Below are 26,438 nucleotides of genomic sequence, written 5' to 3'. Positions count from 1 at the left end.
GTGTTCATGAGCTCACTGTTTAAAAAGTGTGTCTTCTGAATAGGCATGAACAAAGTAGAAACAAACAAAAATCAAGTTTACAAATATATTTTTACCACATTTTTCTATGATTTATTTTGTACTGAACCAAATTAATAAATACATTATCTAGGATAACAACAGGTTTTCATCTCATCCATGAAAAAATAATGCTTTCAATTTTTCACATTTTAAAACCTGCTTTGTTATTTTATTTTAAAAGAAAATGCAAGACAACAGTAGTGAAGCCTAAATATACAGAATGTCCATGAAGGAGTTACATTTACAAGAACCTGATACAGAAGCCTATATTTTGCCCCCATAATTAAGAGTTCTCTGCAATAATATTTAAACCAGCTGGTTTAAATCAAAACACCACAGTAGCCCTACTTCTAGAGCAACGAGGTGTTTACTTTTCAAGTATTTAATCAGTAAAATGTAAAAGATTCCTTGCTGATTTTACATTGTACCATTTAAAACCAAACGCCCAACTTCAAAACAGAAAAACAAAACCGAAAGACAACAACAGGTCCATTAACCTGATCAGCCTGTCCTTGTTTTAATCCTGTGTGTTTTCAAGAAAGCAGAAAATATCCATTTTGCTAACCAAAGGAGCGTGCTGGGAAAAAGCAATTTATGCACATGGAACATGATTTTTCTAGTGGTGAAATCTATGTGATAGAAAGATAATCCAGTTCTATTCCCAATAATTTTTCTGCTGCTGGTTTTTCTACGGTCCTTGAAAAAAAAAAGGTCATCCAGATGTCCAAGAAGTCTTTAGAAAACTCGAGAGTGCAAAAAATACAACACTCCTTCATAGCATGGAAGGAACTCCATTGGTTGCAAAGATGCTTATTTCGCCTTTGGTAATTCAAACGCAGAAATCAGATAACTTCTATAAGGAAAGCCAGAAAAGGACAAATTAGCAGATAAAATTGATCTTCACTGCACAATGTGCAATAACAAACAGTGTTATATAAAAGAACAATAGCAGAAAGTATTGCTTTGCTGATGGCAACCATATTTAAAGGTCAGGATCCAATACCAATGAAACACTGGTTTAAAGGTTCCTTTTACCATGCAAGCAGAAGCAGTCTTAGCAACAGGACAACCAGCCACTGACAGCAAACACCATGGGCCAAGGCTGCCCACTCATGGCAGTGGCTCACACTTACCTTGCATAGGGGCTCAACCGTTCCTTGCCTTAGGGCAGGGTAGTGCTTAGAAAGAGGGGGGCAGATCCATCCTGGATCCCTAAACTTTTGCTTAGAGCCCCAGAATCATTAAGAGTGCAAGAATGAGAAAAATGAGAAAAATTGCTTGAGGTTGAAATTCCTACTTCCATAGATTGTTTAAATTATGCCAACACTGACCTTTGCATCTAGTTATTGTATTTCTTCCCTAATGAACCACTGTACAGATGTTCAGTTACACATATACTAAACACACACAACAGCATCAGAAGGTCTGCAAAAATCTTGTGTACACAGAAGTGTACTCACTGTCTTTTCCCCAAAGACTTGTAAAGTTACCACCCACCCACCCACCCACATCTAGGGGTTTTCTCTATTCACATTTATCATACATGTGCCACTGAGAGTCCAAGAGTTCAATCTCAGGTCCTTAAGAAACATATATTCGGCAAGGTCGAGGAAATAATTACTTGAAATGAATTTTTAAAAGTGAATAATTCATTTCACCTCGAATAAATGTCATGCCTTACTAGGAAGTCTAATGAAACTGACCATCAGCTCCGTAGCTCTTTCTCGTCTCCTTTTTAAGCGGCAGGTCAAGATAAAAATGACAAATATGCAGAGCTTCCTTCCACATTCTGAATTTGTATGTAATACACCGAAGCCAGATGTTTCTTGGATTCATCTCAGATATCAGTTAAAATTGGCGTAAGAAATTTAAAGCAAACTTACCTGCTGTCTGATGTGCTTGAACGTTATCTACCTGAGGCAATGGCCCAAGTGTCCCCTTATCTTCAAAGGCCAAAATTGGAGTCAATGGAATTTCAGAACTATCTTTTTCATCATTGTTTAGGGCATCCAATCTTGTCGGTTTTGTTCCCAAAGGTAAGCTGATGATCTCTTCAAAGTTTTCATTCTGCATAGACACTCCATTTTCATTTGCATGTTTTCCTGGGTTGAGATTACTGAGAAACAGGAATATAATCAATTAACACATATTGTTGATGTGTTACCAATTTTATAAATATATTACATTATACAGTATTATGATGTATAAGACATCAAGCTGTATTAATAAAACAACATTCATTATTTATATTCATTATTTATATTCAGGTTTGTATGCAGCCCTTCCCCACAAAGGGTAGCATTATAATGCAAATATTTTTCACAATGTCAATAGTTTTTAACGGTGAACATTTTGTGCTTTCAACACATGAAATAATCTGCAGTTGGCAAGGTCAGTGTATAACCAAATAACTGAAGGGTCCATTGTATCATGCATCTATTTAAAGAAAAAGATTACCAGCAATTTCCCTGCGCTTGTATCAAGCACTCTCCTCTCCCTGTCTATACAAATGGAGAACAGTTCCTAATTTAAATCATCTGGTATTCAATTTGAAAAGACAGGTAACAATTACACACACCAATAAATACAGACAGCAGGTGGTACTTGTTGCTATTAATCTGAAACACAATCAAACCTCAGCAAGCAATAGTTTTGCCTTGGTTTTCTTGCCCAGAAGCAACTTCCCAGCTCAGCACATAGTTGAAAAAGAGTTTGGATTGGGTGTCTCTATTATTTGGCCACAAGCTCACGGACGTAAGCAGAAAAGGCTATGTTACCCCTATTTCTGCCCAAGACAGGACTACAAAGACTGAAGTTTCCAATATTTTGCAAGTCTGCTTTGGAAGGTGGACTCTGTGTCATTATCCTCTGATTAAAAAAAGACACAGCCATTTTTTAATTGTGGAACTTCAACTACAATAAGAGGAGGGACTTGGGTGGATTATGCACTGGCTTTTGAAGCTCATTCAGCTCAATTAAAAAAAAAATCTGCCATCCACTCTGATGCTGCTTGCTTTCCCCCCCAATCTGCACTGTTCAGGATTGACCATGGAGTCACTTCCCTGACATATTTGAGAGTGGATTTTCTCCACTTAATCAGAGAAATTTGCACCCATCACACACTCTTCTCGGAGCAGATGTACTGTCTCCTCCCCAATCCCAGCCACATCTCCAGCACTGATGTTGTGCAGAGGTCTCTGCTAATTGGTTAGATTCTGGCAGGGACTGTCTTTGAAACTGTAAGCAGAGAGTAGTCTTAAAGCTGCTTTCACTTCCTGAAGAGATCAGGGCCCTTTCTGAACTCCCAAAATTCCGCAGGGCCTGCAAAAGGGAGCTCTTCCACCAGGCATTTGCCTGAGACTGATTCCCCCCTCAGACATCAACAGGTTCCCCCCTCAGACATCCCTCCTTGGCCTGACTCAGTCTGTCCTCTCTGGGGGCTTTGGCTGGGTTCTGTTCCTGTTGTATTGTGTATGATCAATGAAATTGCATTATTGGATTGTTGTTGTTGTTATTGTTGTTGTATTTGTTTATGTTATGTATTAATTCGTTCCATGTATCCCCCATGTTGTATGTAAACTGCCCTGAACCATATGGAAGGGCGGTATAGAAATCAAATCAAATAAAATAAAATATATAATTCCCCTAAGTGTTGTTATAAGTGGGGTTAACCATTAATGTCAGAAGAAGATGAGCCCTTCTTGCTTACAGCCACATCCTCCTCTCTTCCCCCACCCGACGTGTGCTTTACATGGGTGGGTGGGTGAAGTGAGAAACGCTGGCATCTCTGTTCTTTTCCCCTGCCCTTCCCCTCCCGTCTTGTCAATTTTTTTTTAAGTGAAGGGGACATGTTACATCTGGATTCCTTTTTGAAATAACAGCTCTAAGGAGCCACTGAATTTTTTTCTTTAAGAAAAGAGAAAAAAACACCAGAGAACAATGTTGCTGAGGTGTCTCCATTAGTAAGGTACTTGTCTGGAGAGCTCAGCTTTGTGAATTCAAGCCTAGCTGTGGCTTTTGAAAAGCTCATGTTTTAAAAATGCCCTTACATGACTTACAAGAACCCCATGGAGAGCCCACATTCAACCTGTTCTCCACATTTGACCTGTTTTCAATTGAGCTGTTTGACCTGAGTTCTGAATCAGATTTAAGGTTTTTGTTTTAAACTTCGATGCCTTACATGGACAAGTATACCTCCCAAATGTTGATTCTGCATGGTGGCAGACATACTGAGCTGCCAGTGGTGGATCACTGTGGAGTGATATGCTCCACAGCATTCTGTGTCCCCATAGGGGACACAGTTTAGTGGGACACCTGTTGTCCTACTGAAATGTGTCCCCCCAGGAAAACAAAAAAGCAGCAGTTTAGTTCTGCTGCACGGGGTGGAATGCAACCCCACCTTCCTGCAAATGGAAAATAAATGTCCCAGTCCACTCCGCAGCATGGCACAGCGCCGCCAAGCCGACTGGGGCATTGTTTGCCCCCTCTGGGCTACCAGAGGACAGGAAGGTGTCAGGCCTGGAAGGCCCAGCTCTTCCCTGTCCACATGAGCCTGCCTGTTGGCCCCTGCAGTGGGCTGAGGGAACATGGAAAGTTCCGCATTCCCTTAGCCTGACGCTTCTGGAGCCTGATCCATGCCAGGCCCGGGAGAGTGGCAGCCTGGCAGCAGTGTCATATGGGAGTGGAGCATATGACAGCCACCCATCCGACATTTTGACCACTACTCTGTCTGGGGTTCTTGATGATTTATGGAATTTTCAATGTATTACATGGGTGGCTAAAGAACCATACTTTGGTTGTGGAAAGTATATGTTTCCTGAAGCTAGTACCAATCCCAGCCTCCCGATGAAGAAAGTACGTTTGGTGTAAGAGAGTGCTTGATACACCAAAAAGGTAATTTTTGTTTTGTTCGCTATTTTTTAAAAGCTTTTTAACACTCTGATTAGAACATAAGGACAGCCCTGCTCAATATGACCAATGGTCCATCTAGTCCAGCATCCTGTCTCACACAGTGGCTGAAGCTTGCAAGAGAGATAGAACTCTCTTTTTGAGCCCTGGAAAGCAGACATTAGTAATGTATTATCTACAGTAGCTTTTATTTTTCTTAATGACCACCGGAAGTACACAGAATGAGAAAAGGACTTTAAAATTACTCATTAAATTTTAAAGATTGTACTCTTCACTACCAAACGGCGCACTAAGCTTTCAACAAATGTTTCATATATACCGACGATATGGTATCTAAAGCATTTGAAAGGCAGCCGTGGAGTAAGTGATTAAAAATACTGAAAGAAACACACAAAAGCAGTGAAATAACTTGATTTAATATACTTGGAATAAAAGAGAAGAAATTACCTAGCATTTTTTTAATAAACATCCACTCCCAAACTCTCACTCACCTGTCTACATTTGTTGTGGGTTGATGTGAAATGAGCACATGGGTGTGGGTTACCCCATTGCGTGGAGATTCTGGTACACACTGAACCTGAGAGTCGATCACAGGGCTTAAGGGAGATGTAGGGCTGTTCACTGGTAAAAGGGGAAAAAAGGAAGAGGAAAAAGGTTTCCCATGTAACCTTTCCTAGAAAGAATAGAGTTGTTTAAATCTAGGCATGTGCATGTTGCTTATGTGAAGGATAAGCATGCTGCTCATATTCGGGTGTGGTCTTTTCCTTGCTATCATGATATTCAAATGTGAGTATTTTGACTTTATATACTGGTTGATGCAGAACTATTGGAAATTCCATACCACATCAAAGTTGTGTGTTTATAGGCATCATGAAGAGGAACCTTATATACAAGAAATGCTTTGCATAATCACACAGCATAGAAGAGAACAACGCCTGATTGTGAAAAATAAATAATGCTCTCTGAATGTGTGTTATGTATATTCAGACCCCTGGTGTTTTAAGTTTTATATGTGCACACTATACAATAAATATTATATTTTATTTTGTTTGCTGTAGCTTGCCCATTTTGACAATACTGGAAGATTTTGGGTTGAGTTTGTTCACCCTTTTTTATTGCTTATTCAAATGTGAGGCCATAATAAGGATAAGTTCCAAGGCCAAAATCTAAGAAGCCCTGCTTGGCTTTCCTTAACACTAAAGAAATAGCTGCACTATTTTCAGTTACTTTGTGAATTTACAAGCCTATCTACTATAAATCTTTGTTTCTGCACTCCTTGCTCAGAATTCGTCTCTTAAACTTACAAATGGAAATAGACAGTAGATCAATCACATTTGGAATAACTGGTTCTCACAGTTTACCCACCAATGGGTAGAACTGGATATTTTACCATGCTGATTTAAACTGGTCTCCAACCTATTAATCATCTAAAGCTTTGGTGAAATACCAATTAAGACTTGCACCGCTAAACCAAGCAACAATCAAAAGCAATACCTGCATCTTTTGTTATCTCCCCATTTTGCTGTTCATTTGACTTCTGTAAAATAAAGTAAGTTAACATTAAAATGCTACATTGAGAAAAACATATCTAATCATTTCTATGAGAAAGAAAGAAACCATACCTTCTCTGCAGCTTCTGTTCGTCTAGTTCTTTTCATAATCTCTTCAAGGCGCTATAAAGAAATGAGGAGGGAAGCCATTAACTTTAGTCAGTCTAAAAATTATATGTTTGAAATATATGAAAAGGGTTCACAGAAAGAAAGGAACTGATCTTTGGTTGTAATGGAACCATTCTAATTCATAGGCACTTACACTGACCTGAATGGACTCAAATTTTAGAAAAGATAAAATTATCTGTTCCACTTAATATTTCTGGTAAAGGCTAGGGAGAGGAGCGGACCTCATTACTTAAGTGCCACTCAGCGCTTAACACCCACTTAGGGCAGCTGTTCTGCCCCATGAGTGCCTTCTCCTCCAACTGGCTTGCCTGTCTGCCCAGATGCCAGCCAATTGCCTTCCGTCCCCCACCCCCAACCACCCCCTCCTCCTTCCACTTCCGTCCAACGGTCAGAGGCTACGGATCCCTACTGCATGAGAGCTGTCCCCGTCAGTGAGTTCCCTTGCATCCAGCTTGCAGCCTTTCCAGATCCTGGGGAGAGGGAGACACCATCTGCAGAGGTCTTCCATCCCCCTCTCAATCTAGTGCTCATTATATTCCTGAATGCAACAGGTTTTGTCCCTAGTTTACAATAATTATGATTCATAATAGTGTAAGCAGGACATGTCCGTCACTGCCCACTACAGAAATGGAAAAGCCCTGTTTGCATTCAAGCTTGTAGACCACTGATCCATGTACTATAATTGCTGTTACCTTCTTCCTTTCTAAACGCTCTTGTTCTTCTCTTTGGAAATGTTTTTCACGCTCTAACCGGATCCGTTCTTCTCGTAATCGAGCTTCTTCTTCTTTCTAAAGAGAGGCGCAGGAATTTAAAAATATATATACTGACTTATTTATTATTCATTTACTTTAAAATATTCCATTCCACCTCTCCAGGGAACCTACCCAAGGCAGCATAAAAAATAAAATAGCACATAAAAGTTAACAATGAAAACCTAGCATTAAAAATCTAGCCAGTGCATGAAACCAACATAAAACATCAAGTAGCTAAAATTCTCAGCCTAAAAGCAAACCAATATAAATATTATCAGATAAAATCCCTTTTTCAGTCCTGGCCCCAACCTGTTAGAATGAGCTCCTGGAAAAGCTGAGGGCCCTGCAGGAACTTCGGGTCTTTGATTGAGGCCAGGGCACGGAAGATTGAGGGGCCCCTCTACAACTCCATATTCTATACTGAATGGGAGATTTAGAGCTAGGACTGAAACCCCTGGAAAGTTTCTCCCCCGAGATGCTTGGGGGAGGGGGTCAGAGTTGGGGGACAGTTGGGGGGGGGGTGTTTCTTTTATTTGCTCATTGCTGGGGCATTTTTAAATATGGACTATTGGCTTTTTAACGGTTCTATATATTTTTATTGTTATTGTAACCCACCACATGACGTTTATTGGGAGTGGAGGTAATAAATCCAATAAATATATAAAATAACTAAAAGTGAAATGATGTTCCACAGGCATGCTGCCACTGTCAAAAAATCCCTGTCTCTGGTTGACAAAGCATCATTTGAGAACCTTAAAGCAATTAAAGGAACATTACATGGAGTGTTGTGAGGACCAGTTCAGTCTTGGAGTTTAAAAGTATCACACCAAGATCAGGAACACTTGCGCTCATACTGACATGATACTCACCAGGCACATTTGGATGTGTCTGTCTCTCAGTGTTCGGTTTGGAGATTATATGAATTTATGCCTAAACAACTACGTGTCTTCTTGCCTTCCCTTCTGATTCAAAGTTCCCACATATTCAGTAAACCAAACACTCATCTTTTAGCTATCAATGCAAAAAACAGACAAGATGGGAAATCGCAGCACACCTGCTTCTGAATCCGTTCCATTTCCTCCCTCTCTTTCTGTTCTTTTTCTTCAGCCAGACAGCGCAGCGCTGCCTCTTTCTCCTGCTCCAGTTCAGCCTCTCTTTGCTTCCGCTCTGCCTCCTGCTTTTGAGCCTCTTCCTCTCGACGAGCTCGCTCTTCAGCTATCCTCTGTGCCAGTTCCTCCTTCTTTTGCCTATAAGCATCCAGAACAGAGTCAGATGTATATATGGGACAAAGGACTCAGGATAATACAGGCCTGTAGGATTGTTTTGAGAAACAAAAAGAGCAAATTTTAAACTTCCAAGAGAAAGCTGTCTGCCATTCTTTTCTCATAAGCTCAGGGGGCTTACAGAGTTTTCCAAGGAAGTCCCCCATTCAAACACTGACCGAACCCAGACCTCTCTAGCTTCTGCAATGGGAGCAGAATTGCCTCCTCGTCTGCTCTTCCAGCTTACCCTGAGACAACAGCACAGCAGAGTAACAGTTTTACAGAAAAAAGGGGAAGAGAGACTTCCCCACTAAAACTCAGCTCCTGGAAAGAGACAGAAAGGTAATATCTGGATATATTGCTGAATTTGCCATCTCTCTATGAGAAGGCAGACTTGTTCCTCAGAGAGACAACTCAAGGTAGAGCCAATAGATACTTCTTATAGAGCTATATCTCCTCACATTTCATGGGAATGAAGGAAAACACACAACTTCACTCCTGGAAAAAAAGTGGCCCACAAGGAAACACTAGATACAAATAGTAGTGTCTTACAGTTTGATCCATAAAAAAGGAAACATTCTGCACCATGCTCAAAATGCAGTAAACCTGCTGAAGTTAAATGACAAACTGGTTCAGTTAAGTAGAACCATGGGGATACAAGCCTATTTACTCTCTTTGGTAAACTACTGCACTTAATGCTGGAATCCAAAGACAGCACAAGCCAGTTACATATGCTCGACGGAGACTTTTGCTTGTGGTTCTCAAACTGCAACTGCTACAATACACTGCAAGTTGTGTGGGATTTCGTATGTTCAAGAAAAGTCTGCGAAAATACTGCACATACCCAATCCCTGGGCCATGCCTTAATTAGGCCTTTGGATTCCAGCCCACAGAACCTGACAAATCGTAATGCAAAGACTATTCTTTATCTGGGCTGCAGATCACATAATACCCACAACAGCTAGGACAGTAGAAGAATGGCAGCTACTCAGCTGGTGTAACAAGTTCACTTCAATCCCTTGCCAGAGACAGATGGCTATTTAGACATGCATTGATTGGAGAGGCCCTTGATAAGGATATTTTTTGGCTTTATCAGCTTTAGGGTCTACAACATGCAAACAAATATTAAAGGTTCAATAAAGTGTGAATTTTCTGCTCAGGAACTGGAGAGTGGTTACCTTTCGGTCGCTTCCCTCTCTCTTCTTTCTTGCTCTTCCCGTTCTCGTTGCTCCCGGGCCAGTCGCCTTTTTTCGGCAAGCACTCTGGCTGCTTCTTCTGGGTCTGTTGTCCCTGCAGAAGTCTTGTTGCAGAGAGGAGAAGGTGAGGCAGCTGAAGCAGGAACAGCACCTGGAACAACGAACACACCTTTACCATTTTATTCAGCCAGATTTTTATATTCTGCTTTCTCCCCAGGATTCCAAGTATCAATGTACCAGAAGAAAACAACACACATCAAATTTATTAAATAGCACTTTCCCATTAAACTAACAAACAGCAATTGCTGGCAGCTATGGACTCAATAAAACAACACAAATTCAAGAATAAGCTTGCCAAAAAGCCCTATAGAACAAGCTCCACCTTTCAAGACATTCTACAACTCTATATGGACAAGGATGTCGACCGCATGGAGGATGTTATGCCATACTGCTCCCTGGTTTTTGGCTTAGGGCTAGTTGCCCCAATTCTTCCCACTGCTGAAGGTAAGTATGGGAAGTATGGGAAGTCCTTGATCCACTCTCCCCCGTTTGCCTCCAGGAGTTACAATGCAATTCCAGTGTAACAAAATTACCCCCCTCCCCCGCCCATGATGATGATGATGATGATATCTGTTCAGTCGTGTCTGACCCTTGGCGATTCTATAGGAAAGTTTCCATCATGCGTCTCTGTCAATGACCGCTTCTTTTAGTTGGTTCATGGTCATCCCTGTGTCGGCTTTGATCATGTTGAGCAAGTGGATCCTTTGGCGACCACGTTTCCTTTTGCTGCTGACCATGCTGAGCATTAATGATTTTTCTAATGAGTCTGATCGCATGATGCTCCCCAGCCCATAGTTGGCCCCAGAGCTAATTAATGAGGGCTTGGTACTCATCCATCTTCTTCAGTTAAAAATATTCATTTAAAAATAAATATTCCCCTCTGCCAGCGAACACCGCCCCGTTGGCCAAATCAAGCCTGTACAGCTTGCCTCCATTCACAATGAATGAATGTGCACTGTGCAGAGCACTGGTGCCATGCACCTCTTCTGCCAGCAAATGCAGGCAAGCCCACCCTCCTGTTCACTGACCCAAGCCTGCAGAGGAGGCACATAGCGCCAGGGCTCTGCATAGTGCATCTTCGTTGTGAACGAAGGCTTGCGTCCATGTTCACTGGCAGAGGGGAATATTTATTTTTAACTGAAGATAATAGATTTGTACCAAGCCTTCATTAATTAGCCTTGGGGCAGGGCTGGGCTGGGCTGGGCCATAGTTTTGTCACACTGGAATGACATTGTAACACGATTCCAACTTTTTTTTTTAAGCCATGGGAAGTGGAGTAGAGGGTGGAAATGACTCTTGGGGGAGCAAGCTTTAAACTTGACTTAAACGTCCCCCAAGCAACAATGACATTATAAGAGAACTTCTGAATATGTGCAGTCACATGACTGGGGAGTCTCCCCTGTCTTCATTCACTCGCTTACAAATGCATCTGGGTCCCAGCAACAGTATTTATTTCTGCTCCTGCAGGAAGCGGCTTGTATTGCTTTACTGTTGGCCGCACAACAGAATACGGTGAATCTTACTTTGTATGGTCTCTGATTTACTAGGTCCTTCTACGTTTGCAGCCTCCCTGGGATTTGGGACTGCCTTCCCATTGCCCGTCTCTTCTTCAACTGCCTTTTTTTCTTTTTTCTCATTTCCCTTTTTCTTCTCATGTTTGATAGGTCGAATGTTGCCAGGAGAAGGAGGCCGTTGCTGAGTAGAGGAGATTCTGGATGATCCAGGTGTTGTGGTTATTTTTCTGGGTGTTCCAGGCAGAAAAGGCAAAGACCTGGAGGCATGCCTAATTCAACCACAAAGACAGCAGGAACAATGCTAAGCATTTGCTGTTGTTGTTTAGAGTTTACTGATTTTTGAAAAGTCAACAATTACCGTAGTCTACATTTTCTCCTTTTACATTACAAGTGCAATCTTAAACAGAGTTAATCTGGAGTAACTCTGTTTAGGATTACTCTGCAATTATACTCATCAGGCAATAGTTTTCTAGTAGTTTCAATTAAGTTCATACGGAGGTCATTGAAATTCTCCAGCTGAAATATTTGGTACCATGAAAAATAATTCTATTTAAAGGAAAGTTATTATCTATGTAACTCATTTCTGTGACCCTTCTATTGTTCTAACATAAAACTCATTCAAAACTGTTCTCAAAATGAGGCATATTCCATCAAGAAATTACTTACCAAGCTGATGATTTACTTCTAAAAGTAGAAGGTGAACGAGCTCTTTTTTTGCCGGATGGGTTAGACAATGAAAGGCCCCTTTCCTTTTCTTTTCTGCTTGACTAAAATTTAACAAAAAGCATAAGGCAGCCATATCACAGTGCATATAAACACATAAATATATCTTTGGATGCTTTGTTCACCTTGAATTTAATCACAACATTACATGAAGTTAAGGTTGGATTATTAATTGCCTCACAATAAGGCTGTAGGAAAAAGTAGGACCTTATGAAGTGAGATGGGCTTTGATCCATGGGTTGCAGTAACTAATATGTACTGCTAATTCTGCTAATTTTAGAGGAAGGACTCTTCCTAATATCCATGCCTTTTTTATATGTATTTCTGTATCATACATCTGATTCAATTTGCAGTTTTGTTTTTGTGGTGTATCATGCAGTAGTGCCTTTCAATAAACCATTCATTCTGTATCAGCAACACGATGGAGCCTATTGCCAGTTGCATCACCCAACAAGGTGATAAGAACCCAAAGAACAAAGGCCTCCTGTTTAATTGAATTGAATTAACACATTTAGCATCTGTGATGCACACTAGCAATCACTCTTTACTCTTCTAGTTTTATTTGTATTTTTATCGGTACAGAATAATTATAATAGTGAACCACACCATGTCCTGCTCCATCTCTGAAATATACACAGTTGCTAGCCAGTTTGATTGGGAGTGGGCTGCTGGGAAGTCTACCACAAATAGAAAGTAGTAAGAACCTGAGCATTATGTTCTTAAGATACATCTTAATGACACAGGCATATGACTTCATTCATCATTCATCTTACATCAAAGCAGCTCCCCCTGTCTGTTGTAAACAACAGACATTACATTACCACGGCCATAATGCCACACGCCATGACCAAACCTGAAAATACCTCCTGGATGGAAATAAATGAAAGTTGAATAGAAATAAGCAGACATGCTTACCCCTGCAGACTGTGTAGTCCTCCTACGTCCAACATCAAGTGTTGCACCAAAAAGCTTTGCTCTGTCTGCTGGATTTCGACAGCTTATAGCCTTGAAGGACAGAGGGCTGATGGGGCTGCAAGATGCTGAACGAGGACAAATGGGGATGACTGGGGTGTGGGATTCCCCCCATTATATATGTGTAAACAAAACAGCAGTGGTATTATGAAAGGCAAGAAAAGAGAAGGAAGGAAGGAAGGAAGGAAGGAAGGAAGGAAGGAAGGAAGGAAGGAAGGAAGGAAGGAAGGAAGGAAGGAAGGAAGGAAGGAAGGAAGGAAGGAAGGAAGGAAGAGGAGTAGGAAAGGGAAGGAAGGAGACATTAATACATGCAGAAGACAGAGTTAACCCAGAACCATCACTTACTTGACCACTGAGAATTACTTGCTAAACATTAAACAAATCTTAAAAAGGGGTACACAGACACACATCAAGAGAATTAAATTCCACAATGAAAATAGTATTTCATGAGATCGTATTTTATGGAATAATTTTGTTTTTAAAGAAAAAAAGGAACTAGAAAAAATCTAGTCTATTTCCCCTGTAGAAAGTTTGCATCCAACATGATGCCTTATGGGTACAGATAAACATATGGTACAGTTAAACTGCCTTCACCATTTTCTGTGACTACTATATGCCCTTATAAATATGGCTTAGTTTTCTTAGAGTAATCCCGTTATTCAGTGAAATCAGTAGTTTTAGATACCAGTTCAGGACTTGTATTTTTGCCCTGTAAATTCAGGATCAGAAGGAAACATTTTAAAATATAACTCCACTTGATGAAATCTGAACAGCTACCAAATGTATGCTTTGTTTTGGCGGAATAATAAATTCAGTTCAAGTAGAGAATTCTTATTTCAGTGTAAGGAAGGATAATAGTTTAGTTATTACAAGTTGGCCAATCTACTATGGGGAGACCCTCAAAGACCTTGCTATAAAAGAAAGCATGAAGTATTGGTTCTGATAATGTATTACTGAATTTAAAACTAGTGATATGAACAGATTGGCTTATATATTCATATTTCTAGTAGATTAGTGTTAACATGCCCAAGAAGAGTCAAATCAATTTTGTGTACTAGGACTAGGTTTGTAAGAAGAGACTCACAAAAAAAGATAGAGAAGAATTATTACAGTCACTAGATCAGTGTCAGCAGAGATCAGTTGTACAGTATTTATTTATTTAGAACATTTGATGCTGCCTCTCCAGGAATCTGCTCTTGGCAGCTTATGAAATAAAAACTAAGCATTCATTAAAATCCAACATTAAAAAAACCCAGCCAAGCATAAAAAGATAGATAATAAAAATCAGACCAGAGACAGTTTAAAATAACAGTTCCCAGACTAAAATTTTGTTTTTGTTTTTATTTTAAATCAAGCCTGGGTGAACAGAAATATTTGGCTTGATTCCTAAAAGAATGCTGTGTAGGTGCCTCTAGAAGAAGGGCTTTCCACAGGCACAGGCCGCTACAGTCCCTCTGAAGATGGAGGCCCAGAAAGCAGGGGTAAGAGGTAGATCTTAGCTGTAAAGCTGGACAATACAGGAGGAGGAAATCCTTCAAGTACCCTGGCCCCAAGCCCTTTAGAACTTTAAGGGGAAGAACTAGAACAGTACTTCACAAACACTTTGCTTCAACAGCATGCATGGAGCAACTAGAACTGTCCCAGGTCCTTTTTGAGAAAACTCCTACCTATTAGGTGATTGAGTGAGGATGAGCAGTACTGATTTAACTCTGTGCCTCCCTCAAACTGCCACTGAGATTTAATCTTTTAAAAAACAGATAAGGAAGCACAGTATAGGCTGTTGGATGGGGTTGGAGTTGTGTACACAGCATTAAGTTTCACACAGCTACTTTCTCAGCTTGTACCCCTCACTGTATCAGGCTTTAATTATACAAAAACCTATATGTTTTTAGAATAATTTACGTTCCTGTTCCAGCCAGAAAAATGTCAGGAAAATAAAGACAAGCCAAAGCTTTGTCCAAGATGAAATAATGTCTGGTGTATATAAATAATGGCCTCAGCATTATACCAGCTTGGAAATGAATTTATATACCAGATTTATAAACATATATTAGGGAGTGAAGAATTATGGGGAGAGGAGAAAGAGAGGCTACTTAATCCTTTTCTTTTGCATGTGCCACATTTGCAATTTGTTTACAACTGTAACTGTGCAAAGTGGCTCAAAGTCATCTAATAATTCACAACTCAGCTCCAGGAAGGGATGCCAGCCTGCCACTGGGGCCTGGGGATTCCACGCTTTGGCACCTTTCCTCCCCACTTGGGGTTGAAGAAATTGGGGGAAATCCCCCCCCCCCATTTCCCCATCTGAAATTTGTGGAGCCTCCATTTGTGGCTTTGCTGTCGTCACACCCACTTCCCCCTGAAAGTTGCTGAGCCGCTCTTTCCAGCTGTTCCACAGATGCCACATGCCAACACCATTTCTGCAAAATTTAGATGGGTGGGAGGGAGCAGTCCAGGCATGATGCTGGCAAGTGGCATCTTCAGGCAGCCAAGCCGCAAATAGAGGCTCTGTAAGCTTTGGATGGGGAGGAGTGGGCCAGTCACAACAATGGCAGAGCCACATGCCACATAATTAATAAATAAATGGAGGCTCTACATGTTTCCAGGGGAGTGGGCATATAGCACAGAGCTTGCTCTGGTTTTTGTGTAAAATGTCAGCATGTTGGAGAGCTCCTGGACCATATCTCCAAATCCTCCTGCCGCCAGCCTGATTCTAACTAGCAACCCAAGCTCCAGGCACTATCCATGAATTAAGCATCACAGTAATTTGTATGAAGACGATTTACATTTTTAACTGTGACCAGCCACATAACAGCCATTCCTCACTTCTAGCTTTTTGTACACAATAGGATTATACTTAAATCCTAGTTTTATCAGTACACATGGGCTGGATTCAGATGTCACTTTAAGCAGATGTTAAGACAACAGCTGCACATGCACATCCCTGCCTCCTCTTCTCACACAGAGAACCACACCCAGAAATGAAATCCAGTTAACTGTGCTGTACAAAATTAAACCTGTGGGGGAACCAGATTTCATTTTCTCCATCTCCTCAAATTGAGCTTCCAACTCTGGATTGAACCCTTGTCTTGAGGAGTGGAAAAACTAACTCAGGCAGAAAAGGCAAAGACCTGGAGGCACCTGTATCTGTATGTCACAGGCAACCAGAATTAATTGCCAACTGGGGTTTCTGCATGAGAAGAGATGATATTAATCCTGCGCAAACAAGGCCTGCTCAGCAAAAGCACTCTAAGCTATCAGAAAACCATTTTTCTCACTATAACATCTCCAGATTTCAAGCAAGTAACAAAAGTATACATTTTTATTTATCTGATTATACCCGAATATAATAGAAAAGCAGGACGAGCAGAGGATGAGGGCATGTGGGTGCTTCTGAAAACAGCCCTACTGTAAGAAAGCCAAGCAGAGTTGTTAAGTTCCCCTGGCCACTGGTGGGGGGCAGGGGGGGGATAGGGTTGAGAGATTGAGGTTGGAGAACTGGAGATTTGGGGACAGAGCCTGGGGAGGACAAGGACTGCAGCATGGTAGAATACCATAGAGTCTACCCTCCAAGGCATCAATTTTGTCCAGGAGAACTGATCTCTGTATTCTGGAGATTAGCTATAATTCTGGGGGATCCCCAGGTCCAAGGTGGAGGCTGGCATCCCTTAAGTCTGGAAATGTCTATGTGGAAATTCTGCCCTGTTGTCTGAATTTAGTCAATTAACTCTAAAGCCAAACTAACTTGATATTAATCCTGGACAGACTTGATTCCCCTCTCAAAAAAGCTGCACAGGCATTCTTCCCCCTCCCCCCAAAAGGCATAATGGAGTAGAGAATTAATCCTTTATTATTACTTTCATTTTACCTGCATCTCCTGCCAAGGTTGCTGCGCTTTTACTCCTGGCCAGGAAGGAATGGGTTGGCGTCAGAAGTCTGCTCACAATGCTGTTCTCCCAGGGACTGAGCTGCAGCCGTCGAGCTGAGGGTCACCACAGAAGCAGGAAGTTAGATCACAAGTCATCCACAGAATATCAAGTTCCACGGGAAGCAATTATAACATGTTGCTCCCCTTTTCCCACAGAGGATTATAAATATTAGCAAGGTACTTATTCCAGTTTCCTTTTACCGTGTACATTCTATTTTGGCTTTATCTATTTTTTTTCCTGTCGACTGCTGATTACATACATTAAATGGTGTTTCCAAGGACTAACATATTATTATTATCCATAACCAGATTATACGCCAAGTAAATGGGTTGATATACAATGCAAATATCTTTGTTTACAACCCTCAGAATTTTACCAGATATCACCATGAAAATATTATAGGCACTGGGCTTTGCTGCTTGTCCCCAAAAGTTCTCTGTGTGTCAGAAGAGTCTTGCAAACAAAATGCACCTCAGTACATCGTGATGCAATAATGAGGGATAATTCGAGATAATAGCTTCCTTCTCCCTTTTCCAATGGCAGAAATACTCTCTTTAGGCTACTTTCTAAATAGAAAAAGAACAAAGAATGCATAACAAACGCGCTAGCCACCATATCTGACAACGTGTGCAGACCCACACTTCAGAGACACCAGATATAGTTGCCTCTTGATTTCCCATCGAAGTAGCTTTGTAATGATTGTTACTTACATTTTACTGATATCTGACAAATGTGGGGGCTTTTATAATATGAAAGAGCAAACACATATTGCTAATGAGATCCCTAAACCCTAACCATTTCCAGAGTACTGCATGGGCAGAGGGAGAGAAGCAAATCCTCAGAAAAATAAAATTACCTTCTATATAGTCTAGTCCCTGGGTACATTTTCTCTACCATACATTTCTGAGCCTTAATTTTACGAGCAGAAAAATAGATTTACAGTAGGAATCTTGATCTTTCACTCACAGTAGGCTGCCTGCATAAATGCTGTTATGCAATGAACCACTTCAGTACAGCTTTTCAATTAACAGAGCCATTTCCCAACAACTTACATAAGCACAAAACATAATATGGATGTTTCTTTCAAAGCATATCAATTGTCATTAAATCAGAGGGATTGGGGGTGGAAGCACATAATTTTCTTGCTATTGTGTTTTGGCTGTTATGGACGTAGATAATATGCTTTCCGTTACTTCATCTGAGCCCATTCATGCTAGCATTGAACAAGTTTAGGAGTGAAAAAATCGCTGAGGCCAAAGAAACTAAAAGTTGTTCCATATTGTTCTTCTGTCATGTATTGTTACTGCCCCATTCTCCTGCTAGCACCTTGAAATGTAGAAACTACTCATCCACATCTGCTAATATGGAAATGCTCCAAAAATATTATTAGCATAACAAAATTTGAGTCCAGTGGCACCTTTAAGACCAACAATGTTTTAAAAGTATATAAGCACAAGGTTATGCTTTGTTCTGTTGCTTCAGATGAACACAGCTACCCAGCTGAATCTATTATTAAAACAGTTACTGATCAGAACAATCTAGTCACATTTTGGAAAAGCTAAGAAGAATTGCATAGACAAAGAATTGCATAGACAAATGTTTTAAAAGTATATAAGCACAAGGTTATGCTTTGTTCTGTTGCTTCAGATGAATACAGCTACCCATCTGAATCTATTATTAAAACAGTTACTGATCAGAACAATCTAGTCACATTTTGGAAAAGCTAAGAAGAATTGCATAGTAAAAAGGTAAAGGTAAAGGTATCCCCTGTGCAAGCACCGAGTCATGTCTGACCCTTGGGGTTACGCCCTCTAGCGTTTTCATGGCAGACTCAATACGGGGTGGTTTGCCAGTGCCTTCCCCAGTCATTACCGTTTACCCCCCAGCAAGCTGGGTACTCATTTTACCGACCTCGGAAGGATGGAAGGCTGAGTCAACCTTGAGCCGGCTGCTGGGATTGAACTCCCAGCCTCATGGGCGAAGCTGTCAGACGGCTGCCTTACCACTCTGCGCCACAAGAGGCTCAAGAAGAATTGCATAGACAAATGGCCAAATTAATTATAAACTAAAGTTGACCTGCTACTAAAATTGTGAATTGCAAAATCATTATAATCAATAAACAAAATCATATCTTACTTAATTGATTGTGAAATGCTTCTTAATTTTATCATCATCATCAGATGAAGGTCCTTCATTCTAACCAAAAGACCTGTGTATATACTTCAGTTATGTCCCCCAAAGAGTGGTACGTTCTGCCAGTCCCAACAGGCCGGTGGTTGCTGGCCCTAGAAAGGTTTACCTGGCCTTGCCAGGCTCAGGGCCTTTTTGGTCCTGCCCCCTACTTGGTGGAATGAGCTCCCAGAGGAGACACGGACCCTGTCAGCATTCACTCAGTTCCACAGGGCCTGCAAAACAGAGCTCTTCCACCAGGTATTTGGTTTAGGCTGGGCCACCAGAGTACTAGAACATCGACCCCTGCTTCTTCTCTCTCAAAATACTCTTCCTCATAACAACTGGACCTGGCTTATAACATGGGAGAGCAATATGGGTGAATGGGTGAAGATGCCCGAAAGCAAGGGACATTGATATTGTTTCAACTGATTGATTTTGGTTTTAACTCTGTTGCTTTCAAGTTGTTGCACGTTACCCCGAGATGGCTGGGCCAAGAGATGGCTGGGCCATTATCAATTTAAAAAAATGTACATGAGTTTCTCCCATGTGAACATAAAGCAGTAGCTTAAGTATGTCATCCAGAAAAAGTAACATATGAATAAAGTCAGCTTCTATGCCTGGGAGAAATTGGTGAGATTGTCAATTGATTCTTAGAAACAAAATATATGCAGATGCTTTATTGAATGGCTAGGACACTGGTAATAAGATATTTTAAAATGTTGATGAATAAAACTAACAAGAAGCCTAATTAATTTATCATAATCAAAATAATAATTTCTGCAGGTTAAACATCAGTAAAGATAACCACTGATACCTTTTCCACAAGCAGAGTAAAACTACTTGGAAGGTGAATAGTTTTGAACCAAAGCCACTATCCCTCCCCACAAGTTATAAAGTGCTATTACTTTCTAGTAAGGATATTTTGAAGTTCCTATACAAGTATGCAAAATAGATTTTAAATATATTTTGCAGAATTTTTCTCAAATGAGGTCTCAAGATCCCATTTAATCTTGATTGATCTTCCCTTTTAAAAACATTTTCCCCACTGAATAAAATATATACTTATTTTAGAAATCTAAACTCAGTTCTAGGAGCTCCTTTTATAATCTGATGCTGCACTCAGTGGACAGAGGCAGCTACCTGGAATTGCTCTCTTCCATTCTCTCTATGGAAGAGAATCTGTGCTGCTATAAAACTTGGGCTTAACAAACAGTGCAACTGATGCCAATTGCAATATATTTGTCTTTTGGGTGGAAATATCTATGTATGATGTGCAGAAAGTAGATGGGCACAGAGCATACGTAGTGTAGTATTCAAAACAAGGACTGTTCAGGTAAAGCCAAGTAATTGGCTTAAATTGTCATTATTCATTCTCACAATAAGATCCCCCCCCTCATTAATCTCATAGTGAAATTTACCAATTTAAAAATGGTTGGGTACCATCAATTTCTTACTGAGAAATTATGGCGGCAATCCTTTCCTGGGAGGAAGCCACAGTGAATAACGTGGGACCTAATTCTGAATAGACCAGCTTGGGATTTTCCCCTAAATGTCCTTCTAGATCTCTAGTAGAATCTATTCAATAAAATGTTTTAATTTCTAGACATGGTTTTTGCATCTCAATATTTAAGATATTCTAGTAGCCCAAAGCTACCAGAGTGGGCTTTGAGAAGCAGTAAATGATTTAAAAGGAAATTTTTACAGCACCACCAAAGAAAACAGGGTTTTGTACAACAGCACAGATGTAACAAGAGCAAAGAGAACACACACACAAAACACAGGCTACACCCATGCACTTGCAGTAGCAAATTTGACTAGAAGCAGCAAATACAATGACTAAAATTCTTTATAAAGAATTGCCAGACACATTTATGTAATGGGGGGAGGGAAAGAGATTTAGCAGGTGATAATTCTAACCTTTTCTAATTAAAAAGCTCTGTGTTTGGCAATCCTTAAAATTATGTTTAATTTCTCCCATTTTTCAAAGGATGCCTGAATCATGTTTTTACAAACATTTCAGCCCTATTTATATTTAACACAATGATTCAAAGAGTGCAGAAGATCTGCTCCACACTTTATTCCCTAACAGGAAATGTCATTTCCTACTGGCTGGCAAGGCTGCTAGGGAGAAAGAGAGAGAGACCCACATTGTACAACTTGGAAGTTTTAGCAACTCATCAAGCAACATGAAGAATGGAATTACTGGACTGGATTACTTCCTTCTCCTAAATGGAAATATAATTTTGGGTTGCCTTGCATGATCTGTCAGTGAAAGGCACTAAAACTCACCATCCCTGTACCCCAGCAGCCATTTCTGTCTCCAAGAAAGTTTATTCCTGTAGTTGTAGGAACTTCATGGAGTGCCATGTGGGCTGCAGTAAGGACTGGGAACGGGGGGGGGGGGGGGATTATCCTTGCTCAGTCATTGCACAATGCTTGTGAGGGATCCAACTCATTCAAATAATATTTGACATAGAGCTTGTTCTTTGTCATAACCAAGCAGTACACTATCTTTGATCCTGACATACTTCCCTCAAAACATTTTCAAGAACAACATCATCAGGCCATGCCATCATTTTGGATATAACCAAACTGGCAGAATTCATGACATCCAGATTTCCAGAAACATAATCACATTCCAGATATGGTAGCTGGGAATCCGAAGGACTGAGCAAGGAACATCACTGAAATTCACAATTTGTTTTCACAATAAACAATAAGTTTATTGCATTCATTTTACATGCTATATGATGGCTTGTTGACAGAAAAATTATGCAAAATAGATTGAGGATGGTGGGGAAATTTGCTCAAAGAGCACACTTTTCAGGAGCAAAGCACAGGACATACCTATCATTAATCTCAAATTATCAGCTGTAAACTGACTTATCCTTCTATCATCAATTTCTGAAGCAAATTACAGACCTTATATCTCAATGTAAACCTGAAAGAGTAGAGAAGAGTACTTACAAAGGAAAAAGGTCTGAAAAGTTAGCAAATATATAAGAAGTGAGAAATTGCTGTCCCTTAATATAAACAGCCCTCTGAATTGTGCTTTGCTGCCTAAAAGGTTGCACAGCCCGACTGATAGCCCTAAGGTAACATTTCAAATCTTATTGTTACAGCATTTTAGCAAGGCGTAGGAACACAACGTTTGCACAGATATACCATCATGCATGCAGAAAAAGCACACAAAATTATTAAACAGAAAACCACAGATTTTCAGAACAGTGTTTGCCAAATGTTTGAAACCTTCCAACCAGTTTCACAATACAACTAAAAATCTAATCAATCTTTTGTCCCAAACTGTATTTCTAGCACAAACATAAATTTCTTAAGAATGTTGGAGACAAACTTACCGATCCTTCCTTTTACTTTTTATTAAAGTAGATGACATACTGAATGACAAGTGATTACCTAACCACCTGATATTCAAGTTCCTTCTTTTTAAAGATCAAAATATAATTTGGAATAAGGCTTGCCTCTAAAACAAAGCCAACATTAAAATCAATTGCCAATTTATGTCAGTAATTTTACTATGCTTAACAAATATAAGATTTTGTTAAATTGTTGGAACCCAAAAAAATATGAAAGTGGTCTAGTGGTGATGGAGAAATAATAAAATGGATTCCATGCAATTATGGGATGATGGACTGATTCTCTAGTTTTTATTCATTTACTAAAAAATCTGACAGAAGCACTGCTTTTAGCACTTGCTAAGTGTACAGATTCAAGCAAGTTTTGATATTTCAAATGTGTGGTGCGTGGCCAACCATTCAATTTACTTTGTGTTCAAACACTTAAAAAAAATTTCTTTCTTCTTTAAATAATGCACATAAAACAACTTCAGATCTTCTTGAAGTTTTTCAAAATAGTCACGTCACAATACAGAACATTTTAGTCCTTTCCTTTTCAGGCATTGCTTTTTTCAAACTGTACCTCTGTCTGGAGAATTTAGTAATGTTGCAGATGAGGAGGAGAGCCGCTTGTTAATGACTGGATCAACATGTTTCGAAAGGTTCATTGTTGAAACAGACCGCCTGTCTGGATCTAAAACAAATGGAAATAACGCTAATTGGCAGCCTACATGCAGTAATGCAACCTCCGAGATCTCCCGAGGGAACAGTTCAAGAGGGCTACTCCTGATTTCCCCCTCTGTTGCTTAAAAAAAAAGGAAAAATTTTCAAGGGAGATTTTACAGGTGACTCAAAGAATGTGCACAAGATTGTTTAATCTCAAATGGTAGCAACAGTCATTCAGTCAGGGGCAAGAATATAAGTTTTTAGTAGGCAAAGCTGAATGAATTGGTCATAAACAGTGAGATTTTTATTTCTGCCTTGCTGTGCTTACAACAGAAGGACCAGTGGTGGGCCTGTACAAAACAGAAAAATGTTTTTAAAATCTTAATTTAAAAAAATCCATGGAAAAGATATCCACTGAGCAAAACAACCTTGTGAACCAGAATGTTTATGAACTGTGAACACCTGAAAACTGGGAAAGGAAGAATAAAGCTAGTAAAGATGATGAATATGAGAGATAAAAGGAGGGAGCAAAAGGTTAGGCAGATTTTAGCCCTAAGAATTCCTGTAGATAAATTATTACATTACAGAGGACTGATCTCCATTAGCCAAATTTCATGCTGTGTGACTGAGACTCACCATACCTCAGCCCTGAGATCCTGTGTTCTCTAATCCCAAACAGGGCCATTATTCTGATATTGTCTGATGTCTCAGAAAAGGAAAAGCTTAACTAAAACCGTGTCCTTTGCTGACCAGCCACCATGCTGCACAGCTTTTATTTTCTTGTCAGCATGACAACACAGACATTGCTTCCTTGTCTCTCATTTTCAATTATATTTTATGATGATTACATATGTGCACTATCAGAACTGTTTTGTAATCCCATGACAGCATTTGCTTCATCACTTCATCACTTTCAAAACTTCTAAACTTCAGCAAAATTAACAAGGTCAAGATGGACACACAAATTGCCTATCCCTGCATTTGCAATTTTTATACTTTTATAACATAGCAATCACCTACCATAATCCAAAGTTACCTCCCTCTACTATTTTTGAGAAAAGAAAGCATGGGTTTGAGAAAGCATGCATAGCCTTTCACAGGCAAATCAGCAGTTAGAAAGGAAACATTAAGCAAGAGCTAGGAAGGGATGTTTCAGCAGACATACCCATGGGATTATTAGACAGAAATTGTAAGGGAAGGAGGACAGGAAAGAGAGCAATGAGAGGGTAAATTGAAGAACAATGTGATGCATACATGGGTTGTATTATTATAATTTATTTTGCTTTTCTTAAATGCTAACAAGGGCCCATTCAGCACACATCAGATAATACACTTTTAATGCACTTTTGAAGTAGATGATCCTGTTCTGCACAGGAAAATTCAGCTGCAAAAGCACTTTGAAAGGGCATTACCCAATGTGAGCAGAATAGGTTTCAGAATGCAGTTTGACTAGGGTGCTAAGTGTCCCTAGTCACTTGTGGGGGATGGGGTGAAGCAGGGTCACCAGTTCCAGATTAGGAAATCCTTGAAGATTTGGGTGTGGAACCTGGGGAGAACATGGACCCCGGTGAGGTACAATGCCACAGTGTCCACCCTCCAAAGCTCCCGTTCTCTCCCAAGGAACTCTGATCTCTGTAGTCTGCAGATGAGCTGTAATTCCAGGGGATTCCCAGGTCCCATCTGGAGGTGGCAAGGATAACTGGCAGAACTGGCTGACTGAAGAAGAATCATCTTTTGAACTTTTATCATTTGTATGCCATTCCTTATCTAAATTTGCAGTACCCAAGTATTTTGTCAGAAGAACTCTGAGGAGTCCACTGGCTGATTACAATTAGTTTAAATGCAGTTTGGGGAATGTTTGACAATTCTAACATATTATGTGGCATGACTGTTTCTATTATAAATTAATCTGTATTGGCCCACAGTGTTGTTTTTTTGCCCCACCTGAAGTTTGGCATCCCTAAGTTTGACACGGCATCATGTTTTTATTTTAAGTCAATAAATGTACCATATGGAGAATTGAAAAGATGGTTCAAGGACACTGAGAGGTGAAAAGTTTTGTTTTTTTCTAACAGTAAGAAAAATGGAGAAAGAGAACATCAGATTAAACAAATAATTTTTACACAGGGCTTATAGCAACAGAGATGGAAAGGACTTTGATAGTCCAATCCTATGCAGAGATACTCCAGTCTAAATCCATATAGACTGGAACATCTTTGCACAGGACTCTGGGAAATTCTGTAAAACAATATACTGTATTTTTAACTGTAGCACATTCTTTAAGTCACCTGATAACAAGCTTGAGGAAGATAGTAGGGGCTATCAGACTAGTCTATCTAGTAGGTGTTAGGCATGCACTGAGAGGGTTGTTTAGCTACTGATGTTGTGGTCCTATTTTGGGAATATATCTACTAGTTGAAAAAAATCAGTGATTTATGTACCGGGTTTTCTAGCACCACCCAGAGGTCTGAAGTGGTACTCCAAGCCTGCTAAATCGAGAAAGGTGAATGATGATTCAACAAAATAACCTAGGGACAGAATGCAAGACAATGATTTCCAAAGGGAAAAGGAAAAAAAGTTAAAGAACAGCAAATGGACAGAAGCAAACAGACAGAAGCAAAGGTAAAGCACTGTTTTATGGAAAAGCAATTGTTTATTGATAATAGTAATATCAAATTCTTAGCCTTCATAACAGCAATGATACACATATTAATTGTGAGTAATTAGTGTTCACACTAATGAGGGATGACAGAAGATGAGAGAAGATTTAACAAGAACATACAATTTCCTGCTATTGAAAAAGTATCTGGGAAACTACTTTAGCATTAAAGCCACCTGCTAATATAAGACGAAGCATTATATTATTACTTGACATTTCAGCAAACACTAACATCTTCAGACAAAAGATAATAGCTTTCTAGCAACACAATACATCCTTTCTCTTTATAATTTAACATTTCGCATTGTATAATATTCCTAGAATACTCATAAAGTCCAGGAAAATAAATGTGTGTTGGTATTTGTTCCCCCCCTAAAGCTTAGCTTAGACAGACTGTTGGCAGATAAACAAGATCACACGGGCACAAACAAAATTAAGTACAAATATAGTTGGAGTTAAAGCAAGCATTACTTTGATTTCTTTTTTGCCTCAGTATGACCGTTTATGCACTGGGAACTTCACTGCTCCAGCTC

The 26,438-nt window shown here is 39.9% G+C and overlaps 1 protein-coding gene across 6 annotated transcripts in view; it reads right to left on the bottom strand.

The window, feature by feature from the left end:
* Positions 1-71: 71 nt before the first annotated feature.
* Positions 72-26,438, bottom strand: part of MAP7 (microtubule associated protein 7) — a 135,019-nt gene continuing 108,652 nt past the window's right edge. For 3 of the 6 annotated variants that reach the window (XM_077351765.1, XM_077351721.1, XM_077351742.1), the window contains exons 6-18: positions 23,164-23,274; positions 16,995-17,108; positions 13,070-13,218; positions 12,098-12,198; positions 11,441-11,700; positions 9,840-10,008; positions 8,454-8,646; positions 7,340-7,435; positions 6,591-6,641; positions 6,463-6,505; positions 5,460-5,589; positions 1,944-2,176; positions 72-913 (exon numbers count right to left, since the gene is read on the bottom strand). In XM_077351765.1, coding sequence (XP_077207880.1) covers positions 903-913; positions 1,944-2,176; positions 5,460-5,589; positions 6,463-6,505; positions 6,591-6,641; positions 7,340-7,435; positions 8,454-8,646; positions 9,840-10,008; positions 11,441-11,700; positions 12,098-12,198; positions 13,070-13,218; positions 16,995-17,108; positions 23,164-23,274 — 1,661 coding nt within the window. In that variant the 3' untranslated portion in view covers positions 72-902. The remainder of the gene's footprint in view (positions 914-1,943; positions 2,177-5,459; positions 5,590-6,462; positions 6,506-6,590; positions 6,642-7,339; positions 7,436-8,453; positions 8,647-9,839; positions 10,009-11,440; positions 11,701-12,097; positions 12,199-13,069; positions 13,219-16,994; positions 17,109-23,163; positions 23,275-26,438) is intronic. The other 3 variants (XM_077351732.1, XM_077351749.1, XM_077351756.1) reach the window with 3 other exon arrangements.

The sequence above is a fragment of the Paroedura picta genome, chromosome 1 (genome assembly GCF_049243985.1).
Source record: "Paroedura picta isolate Pp20150507F chromosome 1, Ppicta_v3.0, whole genome shotgun sequence".
Lineage (NCBI taxonomy): Eukaryota > Metazoa > Chordata > Lepidosauria > Squamata > Gekkonidae > Paroedura > Paroedura picta.
This window is presented reverse-complemented; position numbering and strand designations above follow the sequence as displayed.